The 16,825-nt window shown below is 44.4% G+C and overlaps 1 protein-coding gene across 2 annotated transcripts in view; it reads left to right on the top strand.

Moving 5' to 3' along the window:
• LOC119178225 (coronin-7) overlaps positions 1–16,825 on the top strand; it is a 231,415-nt gene that overhangs the window by 189,403 nt on the left and 25,187 nt on the right. For both annotated transcript variants that reach the window (XM_075882279.1, XM_037429422.2), the window contains exon 23: positions 14,476–14,609. In XM_075882279.1, coding sequence (XP_075738394.1) covers positions 14,476–14,609 — 134 coding nt within the window. The remainder of the gene's footprint in view (positions 1–14,475; positions 14,610–16,825) is intronic.

Raw genomic sequence — 16,825 nt, forward strand, 5'->3', positions numbered from 1 at the left:
TAAGGAGAGTGTATGCTAAATACACCGTTGATTGTAACCATGCCGGCGCCTGTCTCAGGCTTCGCTGTATAAAGTATAATGATTTGGCGACCTTTGCCACCACTGAATCAACAAGAGCTTTCCATGAGTAGCCCTTCATGGCTTTTGATTCGTTTTCCAGCTACCCACAGCTGCCTTGAAAAACCTGCTCTCCATTTACCGCCGCAACACCAGGTTTTCAGGGTGGTTCTTCAGTTCCTTCAGGGCGCTAGACAGCTGTCTGTAGAAAGCGGTCGCCGCATCCTCGGTCGTAGAGGTTACTTTTATTTTTTTACCCCATCTTTAATTCTCCCTCCTCCTACCCCTGCAGACGCTGAGACGTGCTTCCACTCAGGGCTGCAGGAATAGCGTCTTTTTTTTTTTTTCACTCCTTATGCTCTTCCTTCAATCGCTCGCAGCATGTCAGCTTTGTCTTCATTGAATTTTATAGTGTTTGGAAATATCAATGTTGCCTTTTTACATAACTAAAGGCTTCACACCATGCTCGAAAACAAAATTTGGGCCAGAGTAGCACTCATATAAGCGCTCATTTGGAAAATAGGCATTTATAGGCACTTATCGGCATTTAGGCACGAACACCCAAAATAGGCATTTATAGGCACTATAAAAACACCATAAAAGCCTTTTTTATCCTCTAATTTATGCTCATATATTAAAATGGCACAAAAGGAACGCAAAGAATGAAATAGGCATTTGCCTATAATCCGGTCTCTAGTCATGACTATGTTCCACTTAGCTAACTTTGCTACATTACTTCACTGCAAGACTGGTTACATTGTAATCTTTTTCGACTCCCGTTTGCCCTCCCATAGAACTCCATCTATACGTGCACCGTTTATTGTGCAGCCCCCCTAAGATGAAAAACTGTTTATAATGCTGTTGCTAGAAAATCTGGCAAAGGTGGTGGTGAACATGCAGTGAGTGCACTTCTCCTACGTTGCTGGGGAAGAAGCAGCAATCTCGTTACAAAGTTCGAGGGGACGCCAAGTGAACAAATGATGAGAGGGGGACAAAAACAGAAAGTAAAAAAGACCACGGCAGAATTGTGCCGGTAGTGCAGGCTCACCAAGTGAGAAAGAAGTGCGGTTGCCTAGGCAACGGAAAAGCCTTTGCATTAGTGGCTGCGAGGCTATGGCTGCTCTGTGGCCATGTTTACTTACCATGGAATGTGTGATCGTGTCCTCATCAAGTGTGCATCGAGTATGTTGTAGGGGAAAGTGTAGTCATTATCATGCTTGCTACAGATATTGCTGGCAGGCTTTTGTCGTCATTGCTTACCCAAACTTCATGTCATGCACGCTGCTCATAGGTCAGTGCTTGAGTGCAATTTTTTGTCACCTAATGTCCGGTTTGTCTTGGACCACATCCAGAAACGCTGGCTAGGCCTAATAGTCAGTGTTGGTTGCTTTTAGTAGCAGTCGCGAGCGATCAGAGTCGCAGTTTTGTGCAGAACCAACGAAACTATTTACGGTGACTGCACTCGAAAGGAAGGGATCATATTATTGATGAAAACGAGGGGATGGGTGGTACATAAAACTCGAATAGTGGTTTACGATTTGAATTCAATGTCTTGGACATCAGGTACACACCCACGAATCCACAGGGTTTGTGTAATGCGCATAACCGAGGTGGTCTGAAATGTTGTCAGCAAATTTATGTGATGGCGTTCCTGTTAGGTTTTTTCTTTTTCTGCATCATTTTGTTCGTAACGTAGGACATTGGTGGTCATTTTTTAACATTTAACATTCTGAAGTTTAAATAATTGTAAGCACCCTGCATTGTATGCCTTGATTCTCGGCGATAGTTATAGCGCGAGAACAAAACGACGACACAGAGACAAGAAGGACACGAAGAACACGTATCCTTCTTGTCTCTGTGTCAACGTTTTGTTCTCTCGCTATAACTATCGTCATGCCACACCAACTAGCCCAAGCTGCCACACTTCTAAGTTGATTCTCCGACACGCGAGGCTATATGCTGAAATGCTAAACACATTTTGTGCAAGTGCAGCCTTTGAAAAAGTTTGTTTTGGTTATAGTAAAATGCAGCTTATAATACAGCTATTCACGACTCCAGCGGCTTACGTTATAAGCACTCTGTGTGGTATACAGTGTTTTAGGAATGGCTTTAGCATGGAATTAAATTTGTAATTGAAATCGCAAACTCGTATACACAGAAGTGTACTTATTGATTGGGGTGTGCAAATACTCGAACTTCCTAATATTCTTTGAATAGTCTTTTGTGTTCGACAGAAGTTTAATATTCAAAGTATTCAAGTTTCCTGAAGACTAATACAGCCAACATCCAAAGCAGACCCCTTCAGATTTCTTTGTGCTTCACCGCATTACACATATGCACTGCGACAAGGTTGTTTTTCAAACAATGCTACAGTCGCAAATGTATTGTCGACTCGAGAGAACTATGGTTGCTACATTGACATGCAATAAGCCATTGCAGTGGCTTCTTCATATTTTTATTATGCTTCACCGCATCAAACTCTGGTATTGCAGTGATATTTCCTTTGAAGCTCTGCCACAGCTGTAAACCGATGGACTTTCGAAATCACTAGTTTGAACCTATGCATTAGAGGTGGGGGCTTTAAATATTTGTTTTGAACCAGAAAGTCTGGGAAAATTTGAGGAAGATTGTCAGCATTCGAAACTTCAGATGTTTTCATACATTGATGTCCACAGGGCAGATTACAGTGATCCCACTCCTGCGCCAACTGCGCCAAAGTGCGAAAAATCAGATTTAATGCGCCATCCTGATAATATCAATGGAAATTGTGCCAAACTGCGCCGAACTCAAATTTGGGAGTGTCTATCACCGGCAATTAGCCACACCCGCGCGTCACTACATGTGCACCTTGTTCTCAGGACCACCAAAGGCACAATCACGTACATAGTTTATTTCGCTGAATAAACTGCAGTAGCGCTTGTGTCCTAAAATCCATGGTTCTATGTTTGGTGCTGATGCAGCTTTGTTGCACAACTCTGCTTAAGAGCGAAACTCGCTCTCCGCAGGGGCTCGAGACATCTAGCCCAATTGGTAGCAGAAAACTGTGGTGGCGATTCATTGGCGGACATCGGCCGTTCCAGGAACGCTGCTCATAGTTCGTTTTAAGAGTTGTGCAGCATGTAATAAAGCAATTTTCAAGAATGACTGCACGCATGCCGCCAGAATGTCTGTCACTTCTATCTCTGGACATCGCAATCTAATTTTCTGTGCTTCAAGTCCGCAGAAGAACACGTAAATTATGGGAACGCGTTGACACTTTTCCTTTAATATACTTTATTCCTCGATATTCATTCAGAAAAGCTTTTCCGTAATGTCCTCGTGCAGCACATCCGCGTTTGTAATCGCTGTTGTGGTAAATGTCCCCAAAAGACCCTGCGCTTTCGAATTCAGTATTGCTATGGTCCTAATACAAAATATTCAAGTGCTTTTTTTTAAATGTTATTTCATTAATGAAAACATGCGTCCTGGTTGGAGCAGCCACAATTCGGTTTTAATACGCGTAGCTTTCAGTAGTGAGACCATTGCTGGCGGCTTTGGTGGTGGAAGGCCCACTGAGAAGTGGCTACGCGATGTTACACGTGTTATTACCTGAGACTGTGGGCTGGCAGGTTTCTCTCGAGCTGTCCGAATTCCACGGAGATGACGTAATTTCACGGGCGGACATGGCTGACTCCTCCGCAGTGGCATAAAGACCACAAGGGGGGACACACATCTTGCAGTGGTGGCCATTTTATTTTATAGATATTGCCACCTGGCCATGAACTGCGGCGAGCACGAGCCAGCATCCAGGAGAAACAAACGAAGAAGTTGTTTGGGACAGCGTGCTCTTTCGCTCAGTCTTTTTCGTTGTGTCGTGCCACTGATCTGCTTCTCAAACACCGTCTGTGCTCACAGACGGTGTTCGACCTGACCCCAACAAGACAACTGCTGTTGCCACCTTTCCAGTCCCCCGTGACAAGAAAGCAGTACGTCGCTTCCTCGGCCTTTGGGCCCACTATCATCGCTTCATCGCCAATTTTTCTAGAATTGCCGAATCTCTTATTCGTCTCACAAGTGATGATAAACTATTCGACTAGAATGAAGAACAGAACACGACTTTTACCGATCTATGTGAGCATATGCAGGCCCCACCAGTTCTTGCTCACTTCGGTGAGAGTGGTGCTACTGAAGTTCATACTGACGCGAGCAATATAGGTCTCGGCGCCATGCTTGTCCAACATCAAGAAGGCACAGAGCGAGTAATAGCTCACGCCAGCCGAACCTTGTCTTGTGCTGAGATAAGCTATTCCACCTCGGAGAAGGAGTGCCTCGCAGTAGTGTGGGTCACCATGAAATTCAGACCTTACCTCTATGATTGCCACCTCAAAGTAGTGACCAAACATTATTCATTGTTCTGGTTAGCCAATTTACGAGACCCATCTAGGCGTCTGGCACGATGGAGTCCTCATTTGAAAGACTTTGACCTTACCATTGTCTATAAATTGGGTTGCAAGCACGAAGATGCTGATTCATTCTCCCGTGCACCTACTGGTTTTCGTGATCCCGACAATGAGGATGACACCAGCTTTCTCTGAGTTCTCACTGCTACCGACTTGATCGCACAACAACACGATGACGTTAAGATTCGCGCAATCACTGAGAATCTAGAAGGGCGCAACACACCCATACGTCATCATCTTTCTTGTATTCTCTCTTCATTCTGCCTACGAAATGGTGTCTTGTGCAAAATAAACTCGAATAGCAATGGGAAAGCCTACATGCTAGTGCTCCCTTGTGACATGCAAGATGACATTTTTCTGGCCTGCCACAATGAGCCCACATTCGGTCATTTAGGTTCTTCACAAACTTTCACCAGAGTACAACCGCTGTACTGCTGGCCGAAACTTGCTATGCACGTCAAGCGATATGTGATCATTGAGAATCTAGAAGTATTCAACACACCCGTGCCTCAACACCTTTCTCCCAATCTCTCTTCGTTCTGCATGCAAAATGGTGTCTTGTACAAAACAAACGCCTACGGCAATGGGAAAGCCTATCTGCTAGTGGTCCTTTCTGACATGCGAGACGACATTCTTCTGGCCTGCCACGACGAGCTCACATCCAGTCATTTAGGTTCTTCACGAACTCTTGCCAGAGCTCAACAGATGTACTACTGACTGAAACTTGCTACGTACGTCAAGCGATATGTGAAAAACTGCCGTAAATGTCAACTCCACAAATTTCCGCCACTGAAGCCTGTAGACCTGCTGCAATCACTCACGCCACCAAGGGCGCCGCTCGATCAAATAGAAATGGATATACTGAGGCCATTTCCTCTGTCATCTGCCAGTAACAACTGGATAGTCATAGCGACAGATTATCTAACGTGATACGCCGAAACAAGAGCCCTTAAATGAGCTATAGCTTCGAATGTTGCCCAGTTTTTCATCAATCAGATTGTTCTTCGCCATAGTGCCCCATCTTGCGTGATGGAACAGCTTTCACGGCCCACCTCATTGACACTGTATTCAAACTAAGCTTCACGAGCTATAGCAAGACGTTGGCATATCACTCGCAGGCTAACGGCTTGATAGAGCGACTGAACAAGACCGTCGCTGATGCGTTATTCGTGTATGCGGACGTTCAGCACAAGACGTGGGATCAGGTCCTACGATACATAACATTTGCGTGCAACACTGCCATTCAAGAAACGACATGATTCACACCATTCCGTCCCGTCTACGGACGCGAGGTCCAGACCATGCTAGATGCTGTGTTTCCACACGATTACGACATTTCGCTACACCTGACTCTTAGCAGCTTACTCACTATGCTGAAGAAGCTACGCCAGTTGGCACGCCTGCAAATCATGCAACAACAAACTGCAGATGCACACCGCTATAATCTTCGCCATCGACAAGTCAAATACCACCCAGGAGATCTAGTTTGGGTATGGACTCTGGTTCGCGCCAAGGGTTGTCCAAAAAGCTCCTGAGTCGCTGCTTTGGTTGTACCCTACAAAGTGGTGCATCACGCGAGTGACATGAATTAAAAGGTTGTCCCAAAAGGAACTATGTTGCCCTAGCGTCGAAAGCACTACCTAGAGATTGTTCATGTTGTACGGCTCAAGCCGTACGTCACGTGTTAGTGCGACCGTGCCGTGGCCTTACTACTTGTTGTTTTTTTTTCTTTTTCTTCAGTGTGCCCACTGTGTGCTTGTTCATTTGGTTTTCTTCTGCTTATGCACTACTACTTGCGCGAACATCGGCGCGAACATCGGCGCTAACATTGGCTGCTCTTTGAGAAGCTGCCCAGAGTTATTAGAAAAAAGATAAAGAAGACGATCGGGAAGCGCGACAGACAACAGCCGCTTATCGAAAGGGCCTTCAATGACAACTGTAGTGATTGGTAAACAAGCACTCTACTCCTCGGCGACTTGTCTGATCCACGCACATTCTCCTGTAAAGTCGTCGGGAGACAACAACGAAGGATGAACAACGTCCATGGTTGCCGCGGAGTCTCGCAGTGCTCGACACGTTTTTCCAGTCACACCAATTTCTTGGAGATACGGCTCTAACAACCGCATGTTCTTTTCCGATTCTCGGATTGTTGCTAAAGCAAACTTTTGCTAACAGTTTATCGTGATTTGCCCTTCCTTTTTGCAGTTGTAGCAGATTAGTGGCTTCCGTGATTCAAACGCCCGTGTGGTATCAGTGCGTTGTTTAGGAACCTCACTCGATTTCTCTGCTTCCGTTTGCCCTTCCCCTACAGTGTCCTTCGTAAGAGATGGGTCCTTCCTGAAATTACAGTGTGGAGCGGGTTTTCGTTGATCCGGTTTCTTTAAAAAGCTCTCTTTCCTTTCATCCTTTTCAATGCGCACTGCCCTGCTATGCAACTTTTGGCGAGTATAATACTCCTCAACTAACTCTACTGCCTTGTTTAGCTGTACTTCACCAAGTTTGTCCTGCAGCCAAAGCTTGACATCCTCTTCGATACAGCGGTAGAATTTATCCAATGCAATTCATTCTACCACTTTATCACGATCGTCATAAACACCTTCGCCCTTGAGCCATTCAATTAAATCGGCTTTAAGACGAAACGCGAAGTCAACGTGTGACTCATTCCCCTTTTTAGCATACCGGAACCTTTGCCTGAAAGCCTCTGGTGACAACTTATAACGTCTCAAGAGCACTTCCTTAATCTCGTCATAGCTCTCAAACGCTTCCCTTGATAAGCAAGTTATCGTGTCGGACACTTCGCCGGGAAGAAGAGCTAACAGGTTCTGCACCCAAAGAGACCGCTCCAAGGCATTTCGCTCACAGACATGTTCGAACTTGTTGAGATGCTTCGCCATGTCCTCGCCTACTACTAACAGTGGCAGTTGGTCTCGAATTCTCTGACTGCTGACCTGAACCGTCGCAGAAGCTACGCTAGGCACCTGCAAACACTGTAGGATTGCCGATTCTATTCGTTTCAACTCAAGGCGCTCCCGTCTCTCGGCCTCCTCACAGCGTTCTCGCCTTTCGGCTGCTTCACGTTCGTGTATTCTCGCCTTTCAGTTTCTTCACGTTCAAGAACTTCTCGCCTTTCAGGCTCCTCACGGCGTGCTTTGATATCTGCCCAGGCCTCAACTTTCTCAGCTGTCACCCCTTCGTCCTTCATGATCTCAAGGATTGCTTGCTTTCATTTCGCGCAGCCTAAAATAAGGCTAAGTTCCTCACAAATTTCGATAAGTTCCTTCACTTTAGGTTCTCCATCGTTCACACTGAGCTCTTGCTATTTGCCCCTGTTAAGAATCTACTTGCCGCTCTCACTATAAGTTTACTAGCAAGACGCACAAGCAATTTTTAACACTGCTGTGTTTACACCCTCCGCATTAACTTTGGTTTCAAAGCGCTCCGACTTGGCTTGAAACGATCAAAGCTCACTCTAATGCTTCACACAGCCCTTCTCTTAACTACTATAACCTGTGCTAGATTACTTTGGTGAACTGAGGGGAAAACATCAAGCACTCAACGCATCAGTGTCATTGATGCCGGCTGATCCCGCAGCTGCCATCTACTGTTACGAAGTGCGATGCCAACACGGTCCCGAAGGTGCCACTGCTACGAAACTCGCCGCTGCCAAGGTCACTGGCTGCTCGGTAGTGTGTGCTTTTCAGCACGCAACTGATTCTGCGCAGAGCTGATAGACGAGCGGACAAGACGACGGTGAGTTAAGGCAAGTTTTATGTAGAGCATAGAAACAGAGGCGTTACATATTTGGCATTGGGGCCGACAACTTAGGGACTCGAAGAGCCGAGGTGTCTCCTCTCTGAGGCATACGTTGGCTTCTCTCTGATGCATAGGTCGGCTGCTTGTCAACGCGCCGCTTGACTTTTTTTATAGGTCCCGGGTTATTTACTAAGTCACCAAGGTTCAATCGGAGCCACTGCTGTGGGTTGCACCCAAGAAGGAGTAATATTGCCACGCATTGCCTAAGACTCGCCAGACTGGATGGCGCCGCTTGCTTCATCAGGCCAGTGGGCTGAGGAAGCTCACCGTGCGTTGCGTAAGACAGACCGGCGCCGCCGCTTGATGACGTCGTTGAGTTGATGGCATCAGGTGGGCTCGCTCGCTAGCCTTGACACATATTGCCTTTGCAGAATCCATGACGTTGGGTGTGGACTCCCAGGCGTAAAATGAAAAAGTCGTTTGGGACAGCGCGCTTTCTCGATCAGTCTTTTTGGTTGTGTCACATCACTGACCTGCGTCTCTGACTACGCGGTATTCCTTGTCCGAAGCCCTTCATTTTCACGTGTGACAATATGCTTTATTTTCAATCTTATGAAATCAAAAGTTATGCATTCATATATAATACTATTATTACTGTTAAATCAGCATAAATGTCACCTGGCCAGAAGAAATAGCACTGAATAGCCAACAGTGCCTGAGCAATATTACTTGGCGAAGTTACCTTTTTGTAGCAACTCGTAGGCAGGCACTAGCATTTTTGTAGCTGTATCATTCAGGTTAAAGCATGCTATAAAAATGATAGCACTTTTTGTGCTAATGCATAAATTTACTGCCCATCTTGTGTGCTGGCTAGAACATGTCAGTTCAATGAACATGCTTCGAATTTCAGAGTTACTTTTTAGGAAAGTGCATTGGCCTTCACTGTTAAGAAATTGACATGGGACATTGAGAAGATAAATCTTGAGAGGGTACACTTGCATTAGGTTTTTTTTGTCCACATATTCCTTAGCATGTGTAGAGCAGAGCGCAAGTATCTCCTAACAAGCTTGATATCATCTATATAATTATTACAAACCTTAAGTAAGCAATTAGTAAGGGCTGAGCAATTTAAAACTTCTCCCATTACAATTTTCTTGTTCATCAAAATGTCCTATACGCACTTGATTATTAGTTATTTTCATTTTATAGTTAATTTGGAGTAATATGAGCCCATTCACAACTTCAGAAAATGCTCAGTTAGCTGGCAACGGTGGTCAAAAAAACAAAGATGGCTGTGCTTAACAGAGTCAACACGGCACTTTCGCTTAGCGCTGTGCTGAAGTTCTTTAATTGTGGCGTCGGATGTTGCTTCATCAAAAGCAAAAAGGTGCTGGCTGCGGACCTCCTCATCCTGATCGGTATAAATGATTTTACTTGCCAGGCAGCGGAAATCATGGTGCTGTGCCCGCAAACAGGATGCCTTTTCAGCAAACCGCATCATATTTACTTCAAGTAGAATAACCTGTCTAGCGAACTAGAAGTTGAAGAAGGCAACTGCTCATGTGTAGTGGATTCCTCGAAAATGTCCTAACACTTTTGCGCTGCGTTGCTGCACTGCTACAGGCGAGGCCTTAACACTTCTTGAGGTAACTACGCTGCAACTCGTGCTGCCGACTGCATGTATCCCATTGAGTTCTGTTGTCACCCCGCCACAGTGGTCTAGTGGCTGAAGATATAATCGCGGCTGCGGCGGTTGCATTGTTGATGGAGGCGAAAATACAGTAAAACCTCATTAATTCAAACTCGGTTATTTCGAAATCCCACTTAATTCGAAAGGTTTCCATGATCCTGTATTTTGAAATGTAAGTGTGAGTGGGTAATTTGAAGCGGCAGCTAGCACCAGTCCAGTTAATTCGAAAACTTTGGGTGTCATGTGCGAGTTTGATCCCGATTTCACCGTGAATACGTGAAATGATGGCTATTCATAGCCACAAGGCAATGCAACGTATCAATACTTACGAGTGGCAGCTAAAGCACCCCAGCTTCGCTACTGTCATGAGCCGTGCTTTACTGCGATGCAGCGGTGACACGCGGGCAGCCTATTGCATGTTTCTCGCAATGTCATTGGGTCATGGTTTGCCCATTCTGACTGGGATTGTAAAGAAATTAATAAAAAACAGTTTAGCGGAAATCGCGATGTATGCGAACCTCCCATTGTTCCAGCAATGCGCGTCTTTGCACTGCTGGCGGAGTTCTTGCCAGCAACACCTACTTCGAAAACTAAATTTGAAAGTTTCAAAGATGTTTTTTCCAGCCAAAACACATCGTGAGCTTCATCATACTGGCCATTATTATAGTCATAATTATATTAGAAAGAAGTTGCGAATGGTCGCATCATGACGTGCTAACAAAGCGAGGAGCAGGCGACAACATGCTACCCGCATGTCACTACTGTGTTGCAGTGAAGATGTTTTGTTTTCTGCAGGCGCACATTTCAGTCGATTGCAACCGCATTTTATTTATTTATTTTTGTTACCGGTGGCAGCGAGGCTCACTGTTCCTCCATGTTTGCGGCAAAATAAAGACCAGGTATTGCTGGACAACATTACCTTTGGAGCCGCAAGCTAGCCGGCACAGCAAGTGACGAGTACTGATTACTTTGAATAGCTACAAGTTCCTTGCATCCCACTTCCTGTATGTTCTGTTAATTCGAAAACCCACTTAATTTGAAGCTTTCTAGTGGCCCCAGTGACTTCAAATTAACAAGGTTTTACTGTACTGTAGGCCTGTGTGCTCATATTTGGGTGCACGATAAAGAACCCCAGGTGGTCGTAATTTACGGAGCCCTCCACTACGGCGTCTCTCATAATCATATGGTGGTTTTGGGACGTTAATCCCCACATATCAATCAACGGAGTTCTGTTGCCCCGCCAAGGCTAAATATTCACTTTATGCCATTCACTTTATTATAGAACAGAGCTATTCCTAGGCCAGTGTATAAGCACTTGCTTATATAAACGAAACTATACTCCGTGCTCAAAGAAGCCCGAATAATAATAAAATTGCACACATTCTAAATAATGGTGTACTCATTGAGGATAATTAAGTTGCCATGAGCGAATTGATTAGAACAAACTACCGTAGTGTCCGTCACCTTCTTTTCAATGTGTCAATGTGTAAGTTTCAAATTCGCACTATACTCCATAGCGTCTCATCTGCATCCTCTGGGAAGTGACGGAACAATACATTGCCATCTTTTCATCATAATGCCATGCATCACGGCACACTTCGATGGTCTTTGGACGTCGCTTTGTTCTTTTTCGGGCTCGCATCCGCAGCATTGCGAAAATATAGGAACTATGCAGCCGCTTCTCAACGCGCGCAACGTGGTAACATATCTCCTCTCAAAGTTGATCCTGTTAGCTCCACTTTCAGGCGTGGTCGCTAGGTGGCGAAAGCTTAGCTGGAGTCGGGAATAATGGCTCAGAGCTATAGAAAAAGTTTGTCCAAAAAGAACACATTGTCATCGTACAAGCAAGAACTATGCAACCTAATGTAAAACTAATTATATATTTGAAATCAGCATAAAGGTTTATATATACAGGAAGGATTTAATTGCCTTGGACTGCACATAAAGGCTTTTTTTTTTTTTTTCGAGTACAGTCGAACTCCACTACAACAAACGCTTCAACAAAATTTCTGCAACAATGAAAAAATCACGATTCCCTGTCAGCAGTCCATCGGAGTTAATGCATAAATATTGTCGCCACAACAAACACTTTTTGTTCGATCGTCCAGCTTCAACGAAATTTTACGGTGCAATTGCAGGTTCAGATACTTATTTCTATGCATAAACCCAATCTTTAACATTTCGATGCATATTCATAGCCTGAAAATGCGTCTACGAAGTCTAAAACGCGTGTTGGCACCACCAGAAACTGCCGCTGTACTGCCGCTGTTCATCAAGCATGGGCGCCGCCATTGCTCGATAGCAATGGCAATGAGACTGCCCTGCTTTTGCCACTAGCTTGCTTTTGACTTTTCGAGCCACAGACGATCTGAAGCTGAACCTCAGTCGCAGTTATCTTTCACCATAGCCTCCTACATTTCCCTTGCCTGCCGGATTATCGGCAGTCACTTGGAAAGCGCCCGTCGTCAGAACTGCGGTGGTCGCGCCACTCAAGTAGGGTTGTCTCCAAAAATTTTTTACTATTTTTGAGTTTATATGCAACAAAAATAACGTAAAAAAAGTTTTAAAAAGGCGTAAACATAATTATAATTAACCCTACGTAAGTGATGCCGCTATAGATGACAGGAGTTTCACGCTCATTCAGCAAGCAATTCCTTCAAAACAAGGCATAGCCTCTGAAATTAGCAAACGCCATAATTGCTGATCTCAAAGGCCATGTACAAAAATTCTTAACCCTATGCAGGTGGCGCCATCATAGATGACGGGTGTTTCGTGCTCATCTGGCAGTCAAGAAAAATATAGGAGGCTATGCCTTCACGCTTATCATTATGCTCGCGCTTGGCCAGTGTGGTAATTAATCAGAGCGCCTGTTCGTCCGCATTATCTACAAAATCAGCTAGCCGCGAGTGATGGATTAGAATGGTATAGAATAAAGCAAAAGTCGCCGCTTCACGATACCCTGCCTTTATCTCGGCATTGTCGGATACTTTTGACAGCGGATAGCTGCTGGTGTTAACGTGTTAATGCAACTGTTTTGTTCGTTCATGAAGGTGGTTTTAGGCATTGTTTCAGCATGCTTTTCACCATGGCCTCACTATGCATGGCTAAGAATACCCTCGTGACGCTGCTGGGAAAGAATAGGAAGCAGCAGACATTTTTGAGAATGAACATTCCTTTGTTTTTCTAGCTCAAATCAGCTATATTTTTTCTAGTTCACGACAACAAAATTTTCGCTTCAACGAAATTTTTTTTCATGCCCCGTCAGTTTCGTTGTAGCGGGGTTCGACTGTAGCATCTTTCCTTAGTATACCATGTTTGCGGAAATTCTTCTTTGCTAAATTACCTAAAATATGAAAAAACACTTGAGAATTAGTGACGTCACGTCAGAGAATCAGTGACGTCATGTGCAGAGATTTCGACGCGAGATTCATAAATTAAGCTTTCACCTTGATTTTCTCTGCTATCTGTAAACCTGAATTGTAAAAAATTGACATCAGAGTTGTGAAAGTAAAAATTATCAATCTTAACTGATTCACTTTTCACTTTAGTGTCCTTTTAAAGTAAAAAGTACATTGCCGATTTAAGCGGCTTGTTATACTAATGAGATTTAGCTGTAGTATGTATGGAGTAGGCCTTTCTCTTTATGTTGCAGATTGACAGTAAACTAGATGGACCATGATGCAATGCAAGTACCAATAACAGAATTGTGAGGAATTGCGGCCTCTCAAGTACAAGTTCACTTCGTAAACAGCGATGATAGTTGCCAGCAGTGATATGGTGCCTACGAAACAGAATGCATGTAATCACCGCAATGTTATGCTGCTGTTGGTATCACCCAACAAGTTTTTTCGGGGAAGCATTAGAAGGCTGTCAGCCGCAATGAGACAGTGGAAGTGCATATAGAAAGAAGCAATGTGTGTGAAGATGTTTTTGCCAATTGAGAGGAAGTTTCCCAGGAAACCTGATTGATTTCATAATATACTATGAATGATGGCTGCACGTATATTTCAGTAACATCTGTTTGTGGATAATCATACCCTATTCAGCAATGCTGGAGTTGACTTGTAAAGGCTGAATGAAGGAGGAAGGCTCAAGAGGCTCTAATACACAGCACATATTGAACCCATGAAAAGGCGGGACGTTGTTTAAGTCAAAGGTTCATTGGCAATTGAGTGCAGTTGCAGGTGCTCACACATCTTGAAAAGTTTACAATTGAGTTTAGTGTAAGTGCTGGTCATTCTTGGCCCATACATGCCCTTCTGGTATGGTAGCACAGTACACTCTGTACACAAAGGAAACTGCTCAAGAGAACCAGTGCAAAACGGTGTCTTGTGTGTTTATAGTGTGCATTACTGTGCTGTGAGCACATCACTCAGCCATCACGAACCAAATAGCCCTATTCATTGCATCATTTCCATTTTAAATTAAGATTTTTAGTTGTGATGACAATACAGGATTTTCGTTTGCCCTGAACACTGATTGGCGCTGAACAATTGAAGCACCATTTTAGTTTGTTTGGCTTGTATTGTGTTGCAGTGTCTGAGGCTCCGGAAGTGCGTCCTCCTGCTCCACATGTTCCCAGGCTACCACAGGATGTCACTCTGGACTTTGAAGGAGACCTGACTCTCTCCAGCTCTGTCATCGAGAGCAACAGGGAGAAAGAGGAACAGGCATGTCTCTTTGCTGCCCACTTCTGCCCGTGTTTTCATTCAAATCTCAGTTTCTTCTACAGTCACTTTTTTTCGCAAAAAAAATCGATGAAAAGTTGGGGAGTTACGAGAATTAAGCGAAGAAAATTTTCCACAAAAACCTACTGAGTTTGGGATAAAAAACGTAGTTGATCCCTCTTTTTAGGAATCGGTATAACGCGAAAGTGAAACATGTCCTCGCAGAGGTAGTTGAGCATTCATTGTGCACTGTTTCATCGTAACGGCGAAGGAATGAGTGCTGCAATAACAAATTGCAATGGCATGTGAAAACGGCAAGCAGCTTGAAACGTGCAGCGCACACTTCAAGCAGACAGAAAGTACGCATGAAATGAGCATACACAGAACAAGCGCAGACAAACAAATTCCTGTGTATACACGCAGAACAAGTATACCTGTGCCTGTGAATACACAGGCACAGGTATACACAGGGCAAGTGCGAGCAACGATTGCAGTTTTTACTTCTTTGTGTGTGAGCAGCGTGCTTCTTTTGTAAATGTGGCCGCAGCAGCTAGTGAAGTGACGTTCGTGCTCTCTTTAACTACTGTAACTTGTGATGAAACTTGCGGTGAAAGCACAAGATGCCCAAAGCGCCCGAATCCCAAGACTGCGCGAGTGAGCCACCATGCTAAAGAACATTGTGGAGTCTCGGTGTAAGAACCCGCTTTCGGAGGGATTGGAAACAGTAGGCACGTTTGAAGCGAACCGAGTCTTATTTATTTAACTACTTTTAGAACGACGATGTCACCAGCCGAATTAATACATCAGAAATCAGGCCTGCCTAAGGAAAGTTTGCGAACAAGTCCCAAGCACCGGCGTGGCTCAATGGTAGAATACTGGGCTGGCACCCAATGGACCCGGTTTAGAGCCCCACTGTCATTGGTACTAGGTTTTTTTTTTTTTTTTTTGCGCGACAGTGGTTACGGGCACCGGTGGCGGCGGACAACTATAGCGCTGTGCATGACCTGAGTTTTGATCTCATAATAGCTTTCTCTGTAAAAAATTATTTAACTAGTGCAGAAATTGAATTCACAGCAAACTAGCTTTAGCATGCGTACCTGATAAACGTTCCAGTGAGATCACTAGCTTCATGCGGGATACAACAGTCCAGTGTTCCCAATAATTTCTCAAGTATAATCACGGCGCAAAACTGAAAAACTCTGTTTCAGGTGTGTAGTTCATTTATTTATTTACTTGTTAAAAAATACATGCAGCGCCCGAGGGCATTATTGCAGGAGGGAAATACACAGCGTAACATATGCCTACATAAAAAGAACAACTATTCATAAATAAGATGAACACAAAAACAGATCATAACAGAAATGTAGCTATGAGTATAGCAGTATGTTCCTGAAGGATGCTTCAATGCGGCAGCTTGGAATCTATCGTGGAAGCCAATTCCAGTGCATGATTGTGGGCGGAAAAAAGGAGTGTTGGTAAATATTGGTTCTGCAAAAACTTTCTCTTAATTTTAGAGGGTGGTCAATTCTCTTAGATAGCCCTGCCGCGGTGGTCTAGTGGCCGAGGTACTCGGCTGCTGACCCGCAGGTCGCGGGTCAGCAGATCCCGGCTGCATTTCCCGATCAAATCCCGGCTGCAGTGGCTGCATTTCTGATAAAGGCGGAAATGTTGTAGGCCCGTGTGCTCAGATTTAGGTGCACGTTAAAGAACCCTACGTGGTCCATATTTCCGGAGGCCTCCTTTACGGCGTCTCTCATAATCATATGGTGCTTTTGGGACATTAAACCCCACATATTAATCAAATCAATCAGTTCTCTTAGATAACAAATCTTACCTTTCACTGCCCCATTTTTTATCTATTTTGATCACCTCATGAAATATTTTTAATAGCATTTCTAATCTCAAGTTTTTCCTATGTGAAACTAACAAGTCTCACCCTAACCTATCCTTAAGCGCATTGACACTGACTCTGAAGTCATAGCTGCTAGTCATAAAACCATCTGTGCAGTTTTGTACAATCTCGAGCATATTAGACAAAGTTTTTGTCTGTGGTTCTCACGCCACACAGGTGTACTGTAAGAGACAGGTCGGACATTCGAAAAGTAGAGTAGTTCTCTAATTGTGGGAGGAGCTAACTGGAAGTTCCGTCTAACAAAGTTTAACATTCTGCCAGATCTCGCTGTGACATATTCAATGGGCTTAGTCCAGGTAAGATTTGA

The sequence above is a fragment of the Rhipicephalus microplus genome, chromosome 2 (genome assembly GCF_043290135.1).
Source record: "Rhipicephalus microplus isolate Deutch F79 chromosome 2, USDA_Rmic, whole genome shotgun sequence".
Taxonomy (NCBI): Eukaryota; Metazoa; Arthropoda; class Arachnida; order Ixodida; family Ixodidae; genus Rhipicephalus; species Rhipicephalus microplus.